The sequence below is a fragment of the Oncorhynchus mykiss genome, chromosome 32 (assembly GCF_013265735.2).
Source record: "Oncorhynchus mykiss isolate Arlee chromosome 32, USDA_OmykA_1.1, whole genome shotgun sequence".
NCBI classification, from domain to species: Eukaryota; Metazoa; Chordata; class Actinopteri; order Salmoniformes; family Salmonidae; genus Oncorhynchus; species Oncorhynchus mykiss.
The window spans coordinates 22,511,044-22,533,215 of NC_050572.1; the positions used below are offsets into that span (position 1 = coordinate 22,511,044).

General features: G+C 43.7%; 1 protein-coding gene across 2 annotated transcripts; it reads right to left on the reverse strand.

Annotated features, from left to right (window-relative positions):
* Positions 1-886: 886 nt before the first annotated feature.
* tent4a (terminal nucleotidyltransferase 4A) lies at positions 887-15,140 on the reverse strand. 2 transcript variants are annotated; one of them, XM_036970876.1, is made up of 13 exons: positions 14,030-15,140; positions 12,464-12,587; positions 12,305-12,351; positions 12,072-12,192; positions 11,726-11,833; positions 9,724-9,852; positions 8,313-8,526; positions 8,076-8,202; positions 7,772-7,875; positions 7,463-7,626; positions 7,235-7,366; positions 4,490-4,543; positions 887-4,068 (listed from the first exon to the last, which is right to left on the reverse strand). In XM_036970876.1, exons 1-13 carry the CDS (start codon positions 14,833-14,835, stop codon positions 3,889-3,891), a joined length of 2,310 nt encoding a protein of 769 aa, XP_036826771.1. In that variant the 5' UTR covers positions 14,836-15,140; the 3' UTR covers positions 887-3,888. The 2 variants fall into 2 exon arrangements, with proteins under 2 accessions (XP_036826771.1, XP_021415801.2); XM_021560126.2 differs by having other exon boundaries at positions 4,364-4,543.
* Positions 15,141-22,172: the final 7,032 nt, after the last annotated feature.

Sequence of the window (22,172 nt, forward strand, 5' to 3'; positions counted from 1 at the left end):
CGAGTGTGAAAACATATGCAATCAAGACAGAAATGTTCCAAATAAATTAAACTGTCATTTTTAGTTATCTGTGAAAATGTGGAGTAGGTTGTGTAGATTGGTAGAAGAAAAAATCTGATGTATTCCCTCGAGATTTAATTTGAGCTAAAGGCAGCAAAATGTGAAGACTGCAAGGGGTGTGTAGACTTCCACGAGCGACTACGTTCTTGGGCTGTTGGGGAGTGTCGTCTTCCAGTTTGTTGAGGTACGTACGGGTTCTCCTGAGTCAGAAGAACCCTCAAAACGCAACACTGAACCTCGAAGCCAGTTCCACTGCATTTTTAATATCAGGATCTCATCCCTCTACTCACATTTCTGGCTTTGGTCGAGGAAGCAACCAGACTGAGCTGAAATCTGCCACAGATACAGACTAGTAGGACAGTACACAATCCTAACCTGGCAGATATTCAAAATCCAAGAGTTTAGGGAGAGCTATGTGGAATGAGAATTCGCTGTACTGGATGATCCTGGCTCAATACTCTTGAGGAATAGTCTGGCAGAACATCTACAGTACATCTGACATGTTGCTGACTGGATCCAAGGCTATGGGTGAGACGCTACTGTGCCACCTAGTGAAGATAAGCAGAAGTACATTTGAACTAAGTTTATAGTGACCTTTTCCTTTCCCTGTGTCTTGTAAAGGGACTCCTGACAAAACGTCTCAAATAAAGCAATAAACCTAACGCATGTTTCCCACCTGAACTCAATCAAATTGGACTGAGTTGTACGTACAGATTCAGCCTTAATCCATCTTAATTTCCAACCACTACCTGTTTAGTTGTATCCAATGATTAATTTTACAAGATGCAACCAAATTATGCACATACAAAAACAAGATCACTGTAACTGCCCGTTTTAAGAAGTTTATTAAAAAATAAAATAGAAAAAAATATACCGGTACATAAAAATGTTCAAAACAAAAGCCAGGCTGTCACTCCGTGGCCACTGCTAGTTTGGCAGCCATTTTAGGAGTTCCTGCTCAGATTAGTTGGCCAGGACAGAGGAGCCGCCACCTTTCACAAAATGGCGTCCGTTAAGTTTAAAATCACTCATTGTGATGCAAGTGTTTCGTGTTCTCAATAGTCTAAAGAGGCTTTCTCTCCAATCTGCACTGATCTAAATAGATGAAAATAAAATGGTGGATCTACCAAGGGATTGGCTTTCACCTGCTCCAGTTTCTTTCACATCAAATAAAGGAAAGTAGATGAGGAGAGGAAGCTCGTGTAGACAATTGGGATTCAAGTTAAATCCATAGACGTCACACCGCATTTCAGTCTTAATAGAATCTGTAAAAATTGTGGACATCTTTGACAGCATTGACAAAACTCCAACCAGAGATAGTGTTTTAGAGCTCTTCTGACAGACGCTGGTTCTATTCACTAAAAGCAGACGAGTCCCAAATGGCACCCTATTTCCTATATAGCCCCACTACCCTCCACAAGAAACCAAAGATCTAATCAGAAGTGGCGCACTATATTCTGAATAGGGTGCCATTGGAGACCGACACCTTGTAAAAAAGGCGGTGTATATTAGCCAGGTCGATTGGTGGGTAAAAGTTGCTATACTAACATTAGACTGACACTGCCTCCTAACACAATCTCAGTGTAGAGGACTGTAGTGCACTAGGGAGGGTATGAAGTCATCCACTACAGAGTGCAAGTCGCTCCCCATGTGCACTTTCATACTAGCCGTTAGGTTAAAAGTGGCGGGACATCAAGTGGTAGTCTACAATGACACCCTAACCCCTATGTAGGGCACTACTTTAGACCAGCGCTAAGGTTAAATAGCATGCACTGTATGAGAGAGAATAGGGTGTCATTTGAAACCAGTCTTGCTATTCCCTCGCTCTGAGATGAGACAGATACCCGACCACTGGCGCACACACACACCCTTCCATAGACTAACAGATAGGAATACAAAACATCAGGATGCAAGAGTTGTGGTTCACTTGTAACTGGGCTGAGGCTGACTAGCAACCATCTAGCCTAGCCCACCGATCACACAGGCCTAGTCAGTCAAACTCGAGTTTACAATAACATCACTTCAATCCAACAAGCAGTGGTTGTCATTGGAAACAGAAATGGGGCACACAAAAATAACCCACTTGCATAGTAATAACGCTGTCTGTGTAGCAACCGCACTGCTCCTCAGTCACACACAGGCGTGTGTATGTGTGTATATATATATGCGGCTGTATGTCTGCAGAGACGACACACACACACACACTGAAGTAAACAGAACGAAAAGGCATTGCAAACTTGCGGAAGTACCAACAAGATTCCAGAATGGAATCAAAATTATTCCCTTTCCACAGTCCTGGAAGTCCCCAGAAGTTTCTCTCTCCCCCGCTATGAGGAAAGACCCTTTAGAGCACCTAGTCTTTTAGGGTGCATCTGAAATGGTACCCTATCCCCTATGTAGTGCACTATTTTAGACCAGAGCCCACTGGCCCAATCAAAAGTAATGCACAATATCGGCGGATGGGTTCCATTTGGCACCGCTCTGATCTTCAAGTTCAGGTCAGTTTGTCTGTCCCTTTAACTCCACCTCCCATACGCACGAGACCATGCATATCTTTAAAACAACAGCAGAGACATACATCCAACAGAAACACACTTGGGGAATACAATATGTACTTGGGCTTGTGCCAAACTCCTGCGATAGAAGTTCAGCCCTAGTCTAAGCGAGGACTGAGTAGCAAAAATGGCACAAACGTTGGGTGAACGCAAGTCATCCTATGACTGATACAAGCACACACGCCAAATAAAGAACGTTTTGTTTTTAAAAACAACAGCTAGGGTATTGGGCGTGAGCTCAGTCTGCTATAGCAAGAGATCCATCTAGTGGGACTGTAGACTTTTTAACCTGTCTAACAATAAGATGCATCTCAATAGTCTGGAGTGACTTAGATACTTCTAATTACCCCCTTTGAATCACATTATAAAACAACCAATGGGGGGGGTGGGGTCGATTATACCTCGACACTCCAACAAGACACGCACAGCTCACCAATTGACACGCACGCTCTCGTCACACACTCTCGGAGGCCACCTGGTCAAAGGTTCTGTAAACTCTGCCATAAAACTAAAAATACAAAAATAAAACAATCTTAAAAAACAATTCCTTTACATACATAATAAAAATTAAATAAACATTTACTTAAAAAATAGAACATGTTATTGCACAAATGAGAAACCGTCGTTCCTTGTGTGAACACTGAAAAAGACGCAGTTTGGCTGCAGGGTTCAAGAACAAAGGTTGTCGCCTTGACAACGTAACCCAGTCAAAGACCAAACAAAAATAAACACTTTCCCATAAGACACTGGGCTTTCGCAACTCTCACCTGGCAAAGATGTCACTATCCTCAGTCTCACCAAACGTAAGTGAAAAACTGCAAAGCGCTAAAAATAATATTCAAATTGAACAATAAGACATTAACGGAACAAAATAAAACAAACAAATGTGGATCCCAAACAGAAAGTGAAGGACTGGAGAGCTAGCAGAAAGGTTCTGGGGTCAGAGTGCACGTTGGGCGGGGTTGCGTTTTGTTCTCTAGCCGCACCGCTCATTCCTGTATCGTTGGCCGTTGGTTCGTTGCGCAGTGAAAAACATGCAGAGATGAAGAGCGATGGAGAGAGAGCGAGAAACGGAAAGTTTCCCCAGAGCTACACCTTTTTCCCTATCCGCAGCCCAAGTTCAGCAGCCCAAAGTGTTGAATGAATCCCAATGCTGGTCTGGTCTCTGCCTGCCTGTCTTTAAGTTGAACAGCAGGGGGCATTGTCCCGTCAAGTTGTCCTCCCAATCAGTCAGAATGGAGGAGTGGAAAGAGGGATGAAGGGAGATGTCTTTTTATCTGCTCAGGCTAACTGGTAAGCTGTCCCTCTTCCGACGCCTCCAGGTGTTGCGGTACTGTGTGTGAGAGTGTGTGTGGGCGTGTGTGAGAGGGTGGGTGTGTGCACGGTTGGCCAGGGCGGGACTGTGGACCACGGCTGGATTGTGGAAGCCTTTCATCTGACACTTGGGACCGTTCTGGAGAGAGAAAAAGGTATGAAGTGTTAGAATTCAAAGCATTTTGAGTGTTTGAAACCTAGTCTACAAAAGGAATGCTATATTCAGATCAATCTGGCAGATATACAATACAACAATGAAATCAAGAGGGACAGATTGAGAGAACAGAGGAAGTGAAGGGGAGGAGAGAATCAGTGAAAGCAAGAGGAGTTGAAAGCAGAAAGTGAGAGGTGAGGAGAGTATTAGAAGAAAGAAAGATAGGAGAAAGAGGTTCTCCATGTATAGTGCGTATGCGGTGATGGCGGACGGCGCCTACCTGGTGTGTGTGGCTGGCAGGGTGGGGGCTGGACAGAGGCTGGGGGTTGGAGGGGGCATGGGGGTTATGATGGGTAGGGGGGGGCATGTGGAAAAAGGGGGGGAGGTGGTGCCCGTCTATACCCACCTGTCTGCCAGGTAAAGAGTGCATCGTCAGGGCACCGGGCAAAGACATACACGCCTGGAGAGGGGGGAGAGAAGACATTTTCAGTTCTCACAAATCCAATCACAAACTGTGTTAGATCACCATTTCACAATCCCTGTTAGTGGGAAATGAGTACTAAAACAGACAGCCTGGATGGATTATTTTATAGAAAATATATACTTTCTCTGGCGACAAATCTTAAGATAAAGATAAAGGATTTTTTACAATAAAGGTAGACTTGGAATTATGACATTGGCACGAGCAGCACCGCAGATAAGATGAGCACGATGAAAGACATCGCTCTCACGTAGGCTGTGCTTACACATGCAGCCCAATTCTGATATTTATACACTAAAGTGGTCTTTTTGACCAAGCCGACGAGCTCTGAAAAAGACGATGTGATTGGTCTAAAGACCAATTAGGGGAAAAAAAAGATCAGAATTGGGCTGCTTGTGTAAACAGTCATGGTACAGTTGAAGTCAGAAGTTATCATACAAAATACATTTAAACTCAGGTTTCACAATCCCAGATATTTAATACTAGTAAAAATTCCCTGTCTTAGGTCAGTTAGAATCACCACTATTTTAAGAATGTGAAATGTCAGAATAATGGTAGCGAGAATGATTTCAACTTTTATTTCTTTCATCACATTCCCAGTGGGTCAGAAGTTTACATACAGTCAATTAGTATTTGGTGGCATTGCCATTAAATTGTTTTACTTGGGTCAAACATTTTGGGTAGCCTTGCACAAGCTTCCCACAATAAATTGGGTGAATTTTGGCCCATTCCTCCTAACAGATCTGGTGTAACTGAGTCAGGTTTGTAGGCCTCCTTGCTTGCACACACTTTTTCAGTTCTGCCTGCAAATTTTCTACAGGATTGAGGTCAGGGCTTTGTGATGGCCACTAATACCTTGACCATAAGCCATTCTGCCACAACTTTGGAAGTATGCTTGGGGTCATTGTCCATTTCGAAAACCCTTTTGCGACCAAGCTTGAACTGATGTCTTGAGATGTTGCTTCCATATATCCACATCATTTTCTTTTCTCATGATGCCATCTATTTTGTGAAGTGCACCAGTCCCTCCTGCAGCAAAGCACCCCTACAACATGATGCTGCCGCTTCATGGTTGGGATGTTCTTCGGCTTGCAAGCCTCCCCCTTTTTCCTCCAAACACAACAATGGTCATTATGGCCAAAAAGGTATATTTTTGTTTTATCAGACCAGAGGACATTTCTCCAAAAAAGTTAAATCTTTGTTCCCATGTGCAGTTGCAAACCGTAGTCTTGACATTTTTATGGTGGTTTTGGAGCAGTGGCTTCTTCCTTGCCGAGCGGCCTTTCAGGTTATGTCGCTATAGGACTTACTGTGGATATAGATACTTTTGTACCCGTTTCCTCCAACATCTTCACAAGTTCCTTTGCTGTTGTTCTGGGATTGATTTGCACTTTTTGCACCAAAGTACGTTAATCTCTAAGAGACAGAACGCGTCTCCTTCCTGAGAGGTATGACAGCTGTGTGGTCCCATGGTGTTTATACTTACGTATATACTTAGTTTGTACAAATGAACATGGTACCTTCAGGCACTTGGAAATTGCTCCCAAGAATGAACCAGACTTGTGGTCTACAAAAAAAAATTCTGAGGTCTTGGCTGATTTCTTTTGATTTTCCCATGATGTCAAGCAAAGTGGCACTGAGTTTGAAGGTAGGCCTTGAAATACATCCACAGAGGGCCTCCCGGGTGGCGCAGCACCAGCTGTGCCATCAGAGTCCCTGGGTTCGCGCCCAGGCTCTGTCGTAACCGGCCGCGACCGGGAGGTCCGTGGGGCGACGCACAATTGGCCTAGCGTCGCCCGGGTTAGGGAGGGCTTGGTCGGTAAGGGGTGTCCTTGTCTCATCGCGCACCAGCAACTCCTGTGGCGGGCTGGGCGCAGTGTACGCTAACCAAGGTGGCCAGGTGCACGGTGTTTCCTCCGGCGCATTGGTGCGGCTGGCTTCCGGGTTGGATGTGCGCTGTGTTAAGAAGCAGTGCGGCTTGGTTGGGTTGTGTATCGGAGGACGCATAACTTTCAACCTTCGTCTCTCCCGAGCCCGTACGGGAGTTGTAGCGATGAGACAAGATAGTAGCTACTACAACAATTGGATACCACGAAATTGGGGAGAAAACGGGGTAAACAATTTAAAAAAAAAATATATATATATATATCCAATTGGTTCAAGTGATGTCAATTGGCCTATCAGAAGCGTCTAAAGCCATGACATCATTTTCCAAGCTGTTTAAAGGCACAGTCAACTTAGTGTATGTAAACTTCTGACCCACTGGAATTACAGTGAATCAGAAGTGAAATAATCTGTCTGAAAAATTACTTGTGTCATGCACAACTGACTTGCCAAAACTATAGTTTGCTAACAAGAAATTTGTGGAGTGGTTGAAATATGATTTTTATTGACTCCAACCTAAGTGTAAGTAAACTTCCGACTTCAACTATCTGTTGATATGCACGGATGCGCTTCACCCTGGTACAACGTGGTAACTACGGGACCAAAACAGCACAGTAGTTTAGCCTTGCGCTTCAACGCTCTTAGTTGTGGAAATGGGCCCGATATTGTGTTAACTTCGTGCATTGGGGAGTCTATCTTTAATCTCCCACTCCCAGAAAATCTTGATAGGTTAAACTCTCCCATCCCTGAAAACAAATAAAGGTCAGTAGATGCTAGGTTCTCTACCTGTGAGCCAGGGGACATGATGAGGTGGTGCTGGTTGATGCCAGCCTTTCCCAGTGCCAGGCCCAGGGGTAGAGTCATACCCAAAGCCTGAAAGGGGTAGAGGGGCAGCGCCGGGGGTGTCGAATCAGAGTCCTAGAACAAACAGCAGTGGAGGGGTTAAAACATGGCCAGCTGTCAATCAATTAATACCATCATAAAGACTGCAGTGTGTGTGTGTTCTGTCCTTACGTTGTCTGACCCAGACAGTGAAGAGACAGAGGAGGCTGAGGAGTGTTGGTGAGGACTGGAAAGGGACATGGGAGAGTCTGCACTGTGAGGGGAAACAGAGTCCCTCTGCTCCTCCACACCTACACCCAACACACACCCTGCTGGGTCCTGATCCAGGAGGGAACCTACAGAGAAACAGATTATTATACACACTTCCAAAACGGCCATGTAAGACAAAGAGTACCCTCCACACACAGGCTAATATACCTACAGAACCTGCCATACAAGACTGTCAACATGGTACGCAGAGGTTACAGACACTGCTCTTACCCTGGCTCTCCATACGGGCGAGGTGCCTGCCCCCCCACTTCGTCATGATCCACTCCCTGTAGTCAATCACTTCCTGTGTCACCTTGATTATCCTACCCAAAGCGCTGCAGGGATAGTGAGAAACATGAGGGGAACGGTTTAAACGTTGCACAGCAGTGGATCAGTTACACTTCCCAACACAACCACCGTATTCATTTGACAATCTTTACTTTGAAAACAGTTGCACTTATTAATTTACAAATATTTCTAGGCCGGATGGATCCAGGATGGATCCAGAAGACATTCTGAAAGAGGAGGAACGAACCTGTCAATGTCCTTGTTTGGGTAGGAGCGTGCTAGCGGTGACATGGCGTGACTGAGGACGATGTAAGCGTAGTCAAAAACCTGCTGGACTTGCATGGCTCCGTACGAACTCCTGCCAACGTCGTTACCTGGAACAAAAGGCAAAAAAACTACTAATTAATCAGCCCATACAAACTACAGCCAACACCATTACTAATGGAAAACCAAACACTCAGTCCAGCGCACACACACCCCCCACCTGGCATCAGTGGGTCCTCTATACAGAGCATGGAGGGCCTGTAGCCATTGGTCATAACCTTCATCATGTCCTCCTTGGCCATGTAGGCCCCCCCGTTCTTGACGCGGATGCCTGTCTTCAGGTAGTTAAAATGGCGCCCATAAAGCTCAAAGAACTCAATCAGCAGAATGCCAAGGTTGATGTTGGGGTTGCTGGCGTCAATCCTTGGGTGGAGCTGGATGGAGAGAGACGGAGGGAGGGAGAGAATCGGCATAGGAGTTAGAACAACACTAAGCGTTGTAATTGTACACTGTCAAACTAAGGTTAGGCGATATATTTTGTCTATCACGGTATAACAAAAAAGTTACAGTATGGGGATATTTTATGTTTTTGAATAATAAAAGTTCTAAATTTGCTTTACGAGTAGTTATTGACCCTAGGGTGGCAAAACACAAGTGATTTCAAATTAGTCTTTCTCCATTCTGATTGGTTTACACTGTTCAATTCAACTTCAACCACCCCCAAAATTCTACATTTTCATCCATTTCTGCATTCATTTGAGATAATTTCCACACTGCCACGTAGGGCTGCACGATATGGGCAGACAATTAGGCCTCATTTTAAACCAAATATTGCAATTGCGATTTGACTTGCGATATAGAGCAAAACACTTGGTTGAAAACTGTTGGAATTATCGAAATAGAATGATTATTCTAATTCTAAAGTTTGAATATAATAGTGGGCACTTTAGATGTTTTTGACATGACAACGAATGAAAATGCCAGGGAGGAGTTATTGTGACAGGATAGGAACCAAAGTGTTGATAACCGTTTCCTTGGGCACCCTATAATCACTGGCTACATTGAATGTTTCCTCTTAACTACTTCATGTAGCCAACCTACTCATGCTTTGCGTATACCTCTTTTGATTTAGAAGAAATTGTTGCACAAACATGCTGATTTAGGTCTACGCCATCACAGGTATTATCATGCTGGATAGCTAATTATGTTTACTCTGACTTAGAACAATTATTAGCTAGCTAGTGATTAGCATTAGCAACTAACAAACTACTAGTGCAATTACAGAATGCCAGAGGAATTATATTAAGAAGAAAAGTGAAAACAGAATCATTGTCATCAACATTCTTGCATGTGCTGCATTGACCATGCAGACTGAACGCAAGTGTCTCGTGGTTGAGGAACAGCAAACGCTCTCCTTGATTGGCGGGGGCAGGTCTAAGACTACGTGGAAAGCGGCACGAGAGAGTGAGCGGTGAGTCAAGTAGCGAAGTATCACATTTAACAAACCAAACATTCAAAAACTGTTATAGAAAGTAAAGTAAAAATCCAAACCGGTCCGTGCATCAATACAGGTATATAGTAAAACTACGGTGTACCGCCCAGCCCCATGTCATACTAGTGTTCGTGTGTACCTGGAGGAAGCTGATGACCATCAGGATGAGGCTGTAAGAGCTGATTCCTCCGGTGAACACCTCATTGAGATCTCTCTGGAGCAGAAACTGCTTCAGCACAAAGATCATGTAAGGCAGCACGGGATACCTCTGTAGGAGGAGAGAACGAGAGAGATATAAAATCTCTGCTTAATTTACAGTCATTGAGGAACAGAGCACAGATTAAAAAAAAAGGGGAGAATTTTCAATTAAGACGAGGGAAAAGTCTCCATTTAATGAAAAATATGTAACTTAGTATGGGGATCACAATTTAAATAAAATGAGTCTCCTCATTTTCACAGGTTGTCATGTTATATCATATGCTGATTTTGGGGCTACAATTGTAAAAGGTCAGCGGGACAATGACTCATTCTAAAGTTATGCCTCTGGTGCCAGAAGCATGTTCGGCTATGTAATTGAATACAGAACATGTCAGAAAGACATTCCTTTACTGACTGTATATTATACGCCCATCACCAGATCTCCCCCTGACTCTTACTGTGCATATAGGCTGTGACTTAGAATTACATTTAAATTAAACAAAAAATGCCTTATTAGGCTCACTGAATTGAAAGTATTTTTTCTCCTTCAATAGGTAGGCCTTAACCTCAACAAGACGGAGCTGCCCTTCCTTCCGGGGAAGGCCTGCCGTCTCAGACTCCATTATCACCCTCCCAGAGTGCAAATAACCTTGGCGTTACCCTGGACAACACCCTATCCTTCTCTGCAAAAATCAAAGCAGTGACTCGCTTCTGCAGGTTCATGCTCTACAACATCACACAAGCAGCGGCGCAGGTCCTAATCAAGGTCCACTCCCGTCTGGACTACTGCAACTCACTGTTGCCTGGGTTCCCCGCTTCTGCATTTACATTCTGTAAATGTTCAAGCAAAATAACCCTATCAAAATGGAAAGCTCCTTGAAAGAGGTAATATGCCAGGGCTATTGGCCCAAATTCAATTATGACCTATTGTAGATAATAGAATGAAAATAACTTAACTTGAGAGCAGATGTTTTTGTTCATAAATACTTTGCTACAATGATACACCTCATTCCTTTGTTAGTGTACTTACTATGTGAATGTGCTATCATGCTTTCGGGATGAGTCTTCTCAGATTCACCAATTATTCTTTAGTTGTGGATAGTACATCAAACGTACTCTTGTTCCTCTTTGTAAGTTACTGTGATTTTGCACCTGTGGATTTTATTAGTTTATTTATGAAAATATGTAGTAAACTCCATGACAGTAGTTAAAGAAAGGGGCTATAGCAGCACCCAAGTAGACTACAATTGTATGCTGGGCCAGGCATGCCCTGACCTCGTGAAGTGAGCACTACTGGTGTGAAATTGGAGCGGGCAAGAAGGCTGACGCTCCAGCCTTTGGGAAACTCGCCCCGTGCTCCAATCAAATTGGGCACGCTCCGTTCCCATACTCTGCACCACTCTGACCCACTGTGCAATACTCATTAGTATTATGGAAAGTAGTGATGAGCGATGAACCGCCATGTTGTTTTTTTTATCGGTTATTAAACTAGTTTAACCTGAAGGGAGGTGTTGTGTTCATTAAGCAAATAGTTAAAGTTTCTGTGCTGCATAACTACAATGACCATATCGTCACAGCCCCACTGTGCAGGTGCACATTCTGTACTTGCCTGATATGAAACATCTCAACTCCAAAATGCTGGAGTATAGAGCAAAATGTTAAATAAATATGTTGTGGACTATAGTTGTGAAGTGGTTAAGTAGTGCTTCTGTTGCTAGTGATAGAAAATGCATTTCACAGGGACAGTATTTCAGTAAGTATTTATTAGCCTCAAATTTAACTGAAACAATTACAATATGGGAGCGTCAGTGGTCAGGAAGTCCATTTCTATTCCTTTCATAGGCCACTGCAACTGGGAACACGTTTTAAATTGTTGCTCTGATCATTATAGCCATTCAGGTCTCCAATAAAAATAAAGGAACTATAAATGCTAGTGTCCTCACCCGAGTGTAGTCCTTGATAAAGAAAGCAGCTTTGACTCCAGTCTCCACGTTGAAGCTGATGTCCACTTTGACTTCAGTCTCCTGGTCAGTCAGCTTGATGATTGGCACCTGGGAGAGAGAATAGAGAAACATTGTGACTTAATTTCTGAAAAAGTTTATTTAAACGTCCATTTCGCTTTCGTTCCCCATCTCAATTCTAAAGCAGTCACTAATTAGGTCCAATCATTAGCTGGTGCAGACTTGTCCTACATTATTAAAGCAAACCATCTGCTTGTTTATCAGTTCGGACAACATTGGAGTTATTCCAACAGATTACAGGCATGTATTTTTATTAAGAGCGACTCACTGTAGCTTTGTCCAGCACTTTGATGGAGAAAGGTTCCGCCACGTTGTGTTTCCGGAGGGCCTGTTCCAACTGCTGCAACGGGGGACATTCCCACTTCCCAAACACCACCAGGTCTATGTCACTGTGGCAACAGAGAGAGAGAGATGGTATTAAGTAAACTGGTGGCCAAACACTTGTGGCAAATTCGGAGAACAAGACTGAGCCAAAACATCACAACAAGACTGCCCTCTTACCTTGTAGGTAGGTAGAGTCCAGTGCTGAAGCTGCCAAATATCTGCACCTGAGAGAGCAGGGGAATGAAAGAGTTTGAAAAAACCTATACTGTACAAATCATTTTAGGGAAAAAAGTCTGATGTCCCAGTTCAACCCCCAGCTCTGGTGTGTGTGCTCACATCGGCAGTAGGCCACAGCTCCTTGATGACCGTCTCGATCCTGTCGACCACCTCCTTCCTCATAGCAGCCTCCTCCGGTCGGGGAGACATGAAGTTGTAGAAGTCCACCACCTCCTCATGGAGACTGGGGGGGACAGGGAGAGGGTTAATACACACACAGTTGCTCACCCAAAACTAAACCAGTCAAATAATTGGTCGATTTACATTTTCTGTTTCAGGATTTCATTCATTTAAATGTCATCAGTTCACCTACATGGTAGGTATTCTCAAAGAAAGCAAGACCATTATGGAAGCGCATATATATATATATATATATATATGTCTACATTGAGACAGGCTTCCCAGTAAGCTCAGCATCCCTCACAACATTCAAAATCATTACATAGTCCTGTAAGAGCATGGGATTAACAACTCCATGGTTGAGGTTTCAATTCCCATACTGATCACAGACTATACAAAAATTATATGTATGGATTTTAACATTTTTCACACCAAAATGATTGAGTGCAGCCATACACTGAAATTTAGCACAATCAGATATTGCAGTATGTACATTAGCCTACATTTTCATCCACGACACAGTGATGGCCCATTGAAATTGTTAAATATTCTACTTAAACACTAAGGCCTTCAGGTCTGGGCACTGCATGCTCTTCCAATGCCAGAAGGGTGCAACTAGAGGCCAATCATTGTATTACACAGTTACATTCAAATGAAACCTATGGATCTTTCAACTGTCCATGGAGACCAGAGAGAATCTTAAACAAAGTCACCTGGCAGTTTTTTGTTGCTGACAATGTTAACATGCATAACGTAAGTCTAATCAACAATATTAGGTTATGTAATAAACTAGCAAGTCCTGCTATAGTTTTATTAATAACTGAATAATGAGTCAGACGTTAATAATACCCTGAGTGGGTGTATAAAGAAGAGCAACGTTAGCTAACCATGACCGCTTCCATGCCGCCTTCACGTCATATCAAAAACTCGGGACCTCGGAGTTAAAATGAACGTAAATTATTTGCTTATATCTTCCTATTGCTTGATTCTGATACTACGTAAGTAGGAAACTCGGGTATCTTTATACTGAGTAAACGTGCCGGAAAATGTCCGATTTCCGACATGACATGAATGCGGCATTAACCCTACATTCCAGAAGTTACCCAACCCTTTAGATCTGTCAAATAGCTTACTAATTGTTAGCTAACCTTACCAAATCGTTATCTAGCTAGCTAGTTATAGCTTCTTAACAAGTTAAATCTGGCTAGTCAGTGCAGCGCGCAGTCAAATTAGCGCTCTAGTTAGCTAAGTAGCTAGCTATTTAAGCTAACGTTAACATTCCGATTACTAATCACCCGTGCAGTAAATCAATCTGAAAAATATAAACCTCAACATACAAACACCAAAACACGGATTGACTTTAGGCATGACATTTATAATAATATAAACGTGTCTAGCTAGTAGGAAAGCATGATAGGTAACGTTATCGCGGTTAGCGTTAGCAAGCTAACGTTAGCGTCAAACAATTCCAGAGGGGCAATGGCCCTATCAAAAATAACATCTCACCCATCAACACCGGGGCTGTATTTCCTCGTCTTCCAAGGCGTCCCAGTCCCCGAACTAACATAGTTGCCATAGTTAGAAAGAAGGTAATTCATCCCATAGGTGCTCGCCTTGTTGTCACTTTTCCTTCGGCCTGGATGGTGAGTGTGGTTATTTAGGGATGCAGGCGGGTGAGTCGGGTGACGCTTCACACAATTCTGTTGGAAATTGTACTGAGGGTGATGCTGATGGTGCCTTTGATGGTGGTATTGGTTGACATTATTATGCATGCTTTCACTGAAGTTAAATAACAGATTGACACCGCCAGCGTTTTTATTCATATTTCCAGTTACATTGCCACCACTAATCCTTCCCAAAGAGCGGTTTGAAGATGTAATGTCCGTTATGGATTCCACTGAAGACAAGGACGATAGAGATCCCGTCTTTTGGGGCATTTTACTGTCTCCCAAATCTGTCGTTACCCCGTAAGCGTTGGACGGGGTCAATGAGTTCTGTACGGGTCCGTTCGGTAACGTTACCCCGAAGGAGGAGAACGCAGTGCCGTGGTTAGAAGTAGTGCCTTTTGAAATACCGTGATGGCTGCTGCTGCTCAGACCAGTGGTGGTGTTGGTGCACATGCTATTGCCCTTTGCCGCAACATGTTTATAAACGTCCAACGCTGGAGAATTCAAATGCAGGTTGTAGTTCTGATTATTATGAAGATGCTGGCCGGAGTTTGCTCGTACCTGAGAAGTCTCCCAGACTTGCATCCAAAATGCGTTTGCAGGTCCTTTCTGCTCGGGCTGAATCCAAGCCACCCTCGGATCCATTCAACTTCTTTTTTCTGAACCCACTTCAAGCAAGTCAATGAGACCGTTAAAATGTACGACTGCTCCGACAAAATAAATGAGCTAGTAAACCGGGTTACAAAGACAGAGAAGTGCTAACGCCAAACCGAACGAGGACCATTGAGAAGAGTAGTCCAGGTCCTTTTCAAGCCGCTAACTGAAAACGGTTAGCAGAAGTCTACGGTGAATCAATATGGCGTATTCTCTTCAAACCAAAGCGCCGTGCGCATTTCTGTAGGATTTTAAACTATCGACTTGAACACACCCACATCCACCGCCCATTCCTCCCTACACCTCGCTCTCAGCTGCCACAATATTTAACTAATTACAAACCAACCAATGCTGTTCAAAGTAAATATTTGAATCATATTTGATCATGTTTATATAGCAACATATGTATTATGAATAAAAAAAATAACATAAGATATTATCATAACAGGAGACAGATAAGCTAAAGTTAATTTGAAGAAAATAATCAGAAATAGTAATAAACATTACATTATAAATATTTTAGAGATCGAGAATTGAACCCACAATCCTGGCGTTACAAGCGTCATACCTTACCAACTGAGCTACACGGGACCAGCACCCAGACTTGGTACTGGTACCCCAGTTATATAGCGAAGTTGTCGTTACTCGTGTGTATTTATTATTACTTTTATTTTTATGTGGTTTTAATTTTCTATTTCTGTTTTCTTTCTATTTGAATTGTTGTGACGAGAAATACAAGTACGTTTTTAAAAGTAAGTAAGTATTTCACTGTTTGTCTACACCTGTTGTTTACGAAGTATTTGACAAATAAAACGTGGTTTGATTTAAATAAGTGATTTTGAATTCCCCTTCCATTAACAAAAGCCTTGGCTCCCGCAAAGTATGCACTTTTCCCCTCCTTCCTTGCTCTCGCAATCGTTAGCCACAGACGATTCCGAGCTTCTTTATCAAATGTTGTCAGGTCCTCCTTGAACCTCAGGTTGTTGTTCTTTAAATAGCCATTTTCTTTGCACTTTTCCATGTCAGATCCCTTGCTGTCATGGGGATGAATCTCATGATCACTGGTCGCGGTGGCTGGTTGTTCTCCCCATCTCTCAGCCTACCCAGGCGGTGCACTACATCCAGAGAACCTGCAACAACATTTCGCTCGTCTTCCTGCAAATGTCCTTCACGTTTGCTTTGATGTTCTCGTCAGATCTTTCTGCGATTCCGTAAAATCTCGCCGGAGTCCAACCAGTATGAAATTGTATTCACTCACGACTGTAAATCGTTCTGGATAAGAGTGTCTGCTTAATGTAATTGAGGTAAATATGTACAGGGCCTTCAGAGCGTAATCACACCCCTTTGGATGGTGTGTCACTCCAAAGATACAGGAAGGAGACCACTAAAGCGTATTTCACCATGAAGCCATGTGTGACTTTAGGCCGTCATTGTAAATAAGAATTTGTTCTTAATTGACTTGCCTAAAAGGTTAGAAAAAACAGAGTTTAATTGATGTGATAGGAGAAAACTGAGATTGGATCAAAAACATTGAAGTTACTTCACTATACTAACCTATGTGACAGAGTGAAAAGAAGGAAGCCTCTACAGAACAAAAATATTCCAAAACATGTGTCCTGTTTGCTATAAGGCATAAAAGTAAAACTGCAATGAAATTAACTTTATGTACTGAATACAAAGTGTTACGTTTGTGGCAAATCCAACACGTCACTGAGTACCACTCCTCATATTTTCAAGCATGGTGGTGGCTGCATCCTGTTATGGGTATGCTTGCATCGGCAGTAAAGCAATGCATAGGCAAAATCTTATCGGAAAACCTGGTTCAATCTACTTTCCAACAGGTACTGGGAGACAAATTCACCTTATTGATGTGTGTGGGCCATGATAGAGCCTTAGTGATGTGGACAACAAGGAACTTGAAGCTCTCGATCCTCTCCACTATAGCCCCATTGATGTGAATGGGGGTGTGCTCGGCCCTCCGTTTCCTGTAGTCCATGATCAGCTCCTTTGTCTTGTTGATGTTGAGGTAAAGGTTGTTGTTTTGACACCGTACTGCCAGGTCTCTGACCTCCTCCCTATAGACTGTCTCATCGCCATCGGTGATCAGGCCTACCACCGTCGTGTCGTCAGCACACTTAATGATGGTGTTGGAGTCGTGTGCAGCCAGGCAGTCTTGGGTGAACAGGGAGTACAAGGAGAGTACTGAGCATGCACCCCTGAGGGGCCCCTGTGTTAAGAGTCATAGTGTCAGATGTGTTGTTGCCTACCCTCATCCCCTGGGGGTGGCCCGTCAGGAAGTCCAGGATCCAGTTGCAGAGGGAGGTGTTCAGTCTTAGGGTCCTTAGCTTCGTGATGAGCTTGGAGGGTACTATGGTGTTGAACGCTGAGCTGTAGGCAATGAACAGCGTTCTCACATATACTACATGGGCAAACGCATGTGAACACCCATTCCAATTAGTGGATTCCTCTATTTCAGCCACACTCATTGCTGACAGGTGTATAAAATAAAGCACACAGCCATGCAATCTCCATAGACAAACATTGGTAGTAGAATGGCCTTCCTGAAGAGCTCAGTCACTTTCAACGTGGCACCGTCATAGGATGCCACCTTTCCAACAAGTCAGTTCGTCAAATTTCTGCCCTACTAGAGTTGTCCGAGTCAACTGTAAGTGCTGTTATTGTGAAGTGGAACGTCTAGGAGCAACAACGGCTCAGCCACAAAGTAATAGGTCACACAAGCTCACAGAACGGGACCGCAGAGTGCTGAAGCACATAGCGAATAAAAATCATCTGTCCTCAGTTGCAACACTCTCTACCGAGTTGCAAACTGCCTCTGGAAGCAACGTCAGCACAATAACTGTTCATCGGGAGCTTCATAGAATGGGTTTCCATGGCCGAGCAGTCGCACACAGGACTAAGATCATGATGCGCAATACCAAGCGTCGGCTGGAGTGGTGTAAAGCTAGCCACCATTGGACTCTGTAGCAGTGGAAACGCATTCTCGAGTGATGAATCACGCTTCACCATTTGGCAGTCCGACAGACGAATCTGGTTTTGGCGGATGTCAGGAGAACGCTACCTGCCCCAATGCATAGTACCAACTGTAAAGTTTGGTGGAGGAGGAATAATGGTCTGGGGCTGTTTTTCATGGTTCTGGCTAGGCCCCTTAGTTCCAGTGAAGGGAAATCTTAACGTTACAGCATACGTTGACATTCTGGACGATTCTGTGCTTCCAACTTTGTGGGAACAGTTTGGGGAAAGCCCTTTCCTGTTTCAGCTTGACAATATCCCCGTGCACAAAGTAAGGTCCATACAGAAATGGTTTGTCGAGATCGGTGTGGAAGACTGACCTGCACAAAGCCCTGACCTCAACCCGATCGAACACCTTTGGGATGAATTGGAATGCCGACTGTGAGCCAGGTCTAATTGACCAACATCAGTGCCCGACCTCACTTATGCAATTGTGGCTGAATGGAAGCAAGTCCCCGCAGAAATGTTCCAACATCTAGTGGAAAGCCTTCCCAAAAGAGTTGAAGCTTTTATAGCCGCAAAGGTGGGACCAACTCCATATTAAATGCCCATGATTTTGGAATGAGATGTTTGACAAGCAGGTGTACACATACTTTTGGTCATGTAGTGTATGTATTCTTCTTGGCCAGGTGGTAGAGGGCAGTGTGGAGTGCAATAGAGATTGTGTCATCTGTGGATCTGTTAGGGTGGAATGCGAATTGGAGTAGGTCCAGGATGTCTGGGACGAAGGCGTTGATGTGAGCCATGACCAGCCTATCAAATCAAGTCAAATTCTATTGGTCACATACACATATACACATATTTATTGGTCACATACACACATATTTTATCGGTCACATCCATCGATAAATCCACAAAATTCAGAATTTCAATAAGCATTTTCTCCCCGGTCAACAGCCCTGCACCCCCGACAGCAACTTGCACAAGCCGCCTCCATTTCTCCTTCACCCAAATCCAGATAGCTGATGTTATGAAAGAGCTGCAAAATCTGGCCCCCTGCAAATCAGCCGGGCTAGACAATCTGGACCCTCTCTTTCTAAAATTATCACCCAAAATCGTTGGGGGATATTACTAGCCTGTTCAACCTCTCTTTCGTCTAGTCTGAGATTCCCAAAGATTGGAAAGCTGCCGCGGTCATCCCCCTCTTCAAAGGAGGTGACACTCTAGACCCAAACTGCTATAGACCTATATTTATCATACCCTGCCTTTATAAGGTCTTTGAAAGCCAAGTTAACAAACAGATCACTGACCATTTAGAATCCCAACATACCTTCCCCACTATGCAATCTGGTTTCAGGGCTGGTCATAGGTGCACCTCAGCCAAGCTCAAGGTCCTAAATGATATCATAACCGCCATCGATAAGAGGCAATACTGTGCAGCTGTATTCATTGACCTGGCCAAGGCTTTCGACTCTGTCAATCACCACATTCTTATCGGCAGACTCAACATCCTTGTTTTCTCAAATGACTGCCTTGCCGGGTTCACCAACAAAACTAAATGCATGCTCTTCAACCAATCGCTGCCCACACCTACCTACCCGCCCGTCCAGCATCATTACTCTGGACGGTTCTGACTTAGAATATGTGGACAACTACAAATACCTAGGTGTCTGGTTAGACTGTAAACTCTCCTTCCAGACTCACATTAAGCATCTCCAATCCAAAATTAAATCCAGAATTGGCTTCCTATTTCGCAACAAGGCATCCTTCACTCATGTTGCCAAACATACCCTCGTAAAACTGACTATCCTACCGATCCTTCACTTCGGCGATGTCATTTACAAAATAGCCTCCAACACTCTACTCAGCAAATTCGCTGCAGTCTGTCACAGTTCCATCCATTTTGTCACCAACGCCCCATATACTACCCACCACTGCGACCTGTATGCTCTCGTTGGCCGGCACTTGCTTCATATTCGTCGCCAAACCCACTGGCTCTAGGTAATCTAGAAGTCCTTGCTAGGTAAAGCCCCGCCTTATCTCAGCTCACTGGTCACCATAGCAGCACCCACCTGTAGCACACACTCCAGCAGGTATATTTCACTGGTCACCCCCAAAACCAATTCCTCCTTTGGCCGCCTTTCCTTCCTGTTCTCTGCTGCCAATGACTGAAACGAACTGCAAAATTCACTGAAGCTGGAGACTCATATCTCCCTCACTAACTTTAAGCACCAGCTGTCAGAGCAGCTCACAGATCACTGCACCTGTACATAGCCCATCTGTAAATAGGCCATCCAACTATCGCATCCCCATACTGTTATTTATTTTGCTCCTTTGCACCCCAGTATCTCTACTTGCACATTCATCTTCTGCACATCGATCACTCCAGTGTTTAATTGCTATATTGTAATTATTTCACAACTGTGGCCTATTTATTGCCTTACCTACCTCATTTGCGCACACTGCATATAGACTTTTCAATTGTATTATTGACTGTATGTTTGTTTATTCCATGTGTAACTCTGGGTTGTTGTTTGTGTCGCACTGCTTTGCTTTATCTTGGCCAGGTCGCAGTTATAAATGAGAACATGTTCTCAACTAGCCTACCTGTGAAATAAAAAGTTAAATAAAAAATAAATAAATATTTTATTGCAGGTGTAATGAAATGCTTGTGTTCCTTGCTCCAACAGTGCAGTAGTATCTTACAATTCACAACAATACACACAAATCTAAAGTAAAAGAATGGAGTTAAGAAATATATGAATATTAGGATGAGCAATGTTGGAGTGGCATTGACTAAAATACACTAGAGTAGAATACCGTATACACATATGGAATGAGTAAAGCAGTATGTAAACATTATTAAAGTGACTAGTGTTCCATTATTAAAGTGACCAGTGATTTGTATATAGAACAGCAGCCTCTAAGTTGCAGGGTTGAGTAACCAGGTGGTAGCCGGCTATTAATGGCTATTTAACAGTGATGGCCTTGAGGTAGAAGCTGTTTTTCAGTCTCTCGATCCCAGCTTTGATGCACCTGTACTGACCTCACCTTCTGGATGGTAACGGGGTGAACAGGCCGTGGCTCAGGTGGTTGATGTCCTTGATGATCTTTTTGGCCTTCCTGTGACATATGGTGCTGTAGGTGTCCTGGAGGGCAGGCAGTGATGCCCCCAGTGATGCGTTGGGCAGACCGCACCACCCTCTGGAGAGCCATGCGGTTGCGGGCAGTACAGTTGCCGTACCAGGCGGTGATACAGCCCGACAGGATGCTCTCAATTGTTAATCTGTAAAAGTTTGTGAGGGTCTTAGGGGCCAAGCCAAATTTCTTCAGCCTCCTGAGGTTGAAGAGACGCTTCTTGTGCCTTCTTCACCACACTGTCTGTGTGGGTGGACCATTTCAGATCATCGGTGATGTGTACGCCGAGAAACGTGAAGCTTTTCACCATCTCCACTGCGGTCCCGTCAATGTGGATAGCATTTAATGGCTACAGGTGTGAGTGCTACAGGGTGATAGTCCTTTAGACAGGTTACCTTGGTGTTCTTGGGCACAGGGACTATGGTGGTCTGCTTGAAACATGTAGGTTTTACCGACTGGGTCAGGGAGAGGTTGAAATGTAAGTGAAGATACTTGCCAACTGGTCAGCGTATGCATAGAGTACGCTTCCTGGAAATCCATCTGTCCATGCGGCCTTGTGAATGTTAACCTGTTTAAAGGTCTTACTCACATCAGCTAAGGAGAGTGTGATCACATAGACGTCCGGAACCGCTGATGCTCTCATACGTGGTTCAGAGTTGTTTGCCTTGAAGTGAGTATAGAAGACATTTAGCTTGTCTGGTAGGTTTGTGTCACTTGGCAGCTTGCGTGTGGGTTTCTCTTTGTAATCCGTGATAGTTTGCAAGCACTGTGAGTAGTTCCAGTTCTTAGCTACACACCAAATAAGTAATTAACTACTGTAAACACTATCAATATTTGAATTTAGTTCAACTACCACCAAGCTACTGCAAAATGTGGTTAAATTACATGTAATTTAACTACTCCAATACCAGTTATTGCAAGAAAACTGCTATAAAATAAAATCCCAATTCATTATTAAAGGCGCAGTGACGTTTCCACACTATGAGGTTGGAATAATGTCGTTTTGAATCACAAATGGCCCTCAGCTGACAACATCCTTCACCCCATCCCATCTACTTCCTTCCATTTCCCCCCTCCCTACTCATTAATGCTTAAGAAATATCCCTTTGCTAATAAGCTATTTTTGTTTCTTTTTGACAATTTTAATGAAAACTATCACAGAAAGGTACTTTATAGTACCCATAAATAATTTGATATTGAGATCAAAATGGCTGCATTGG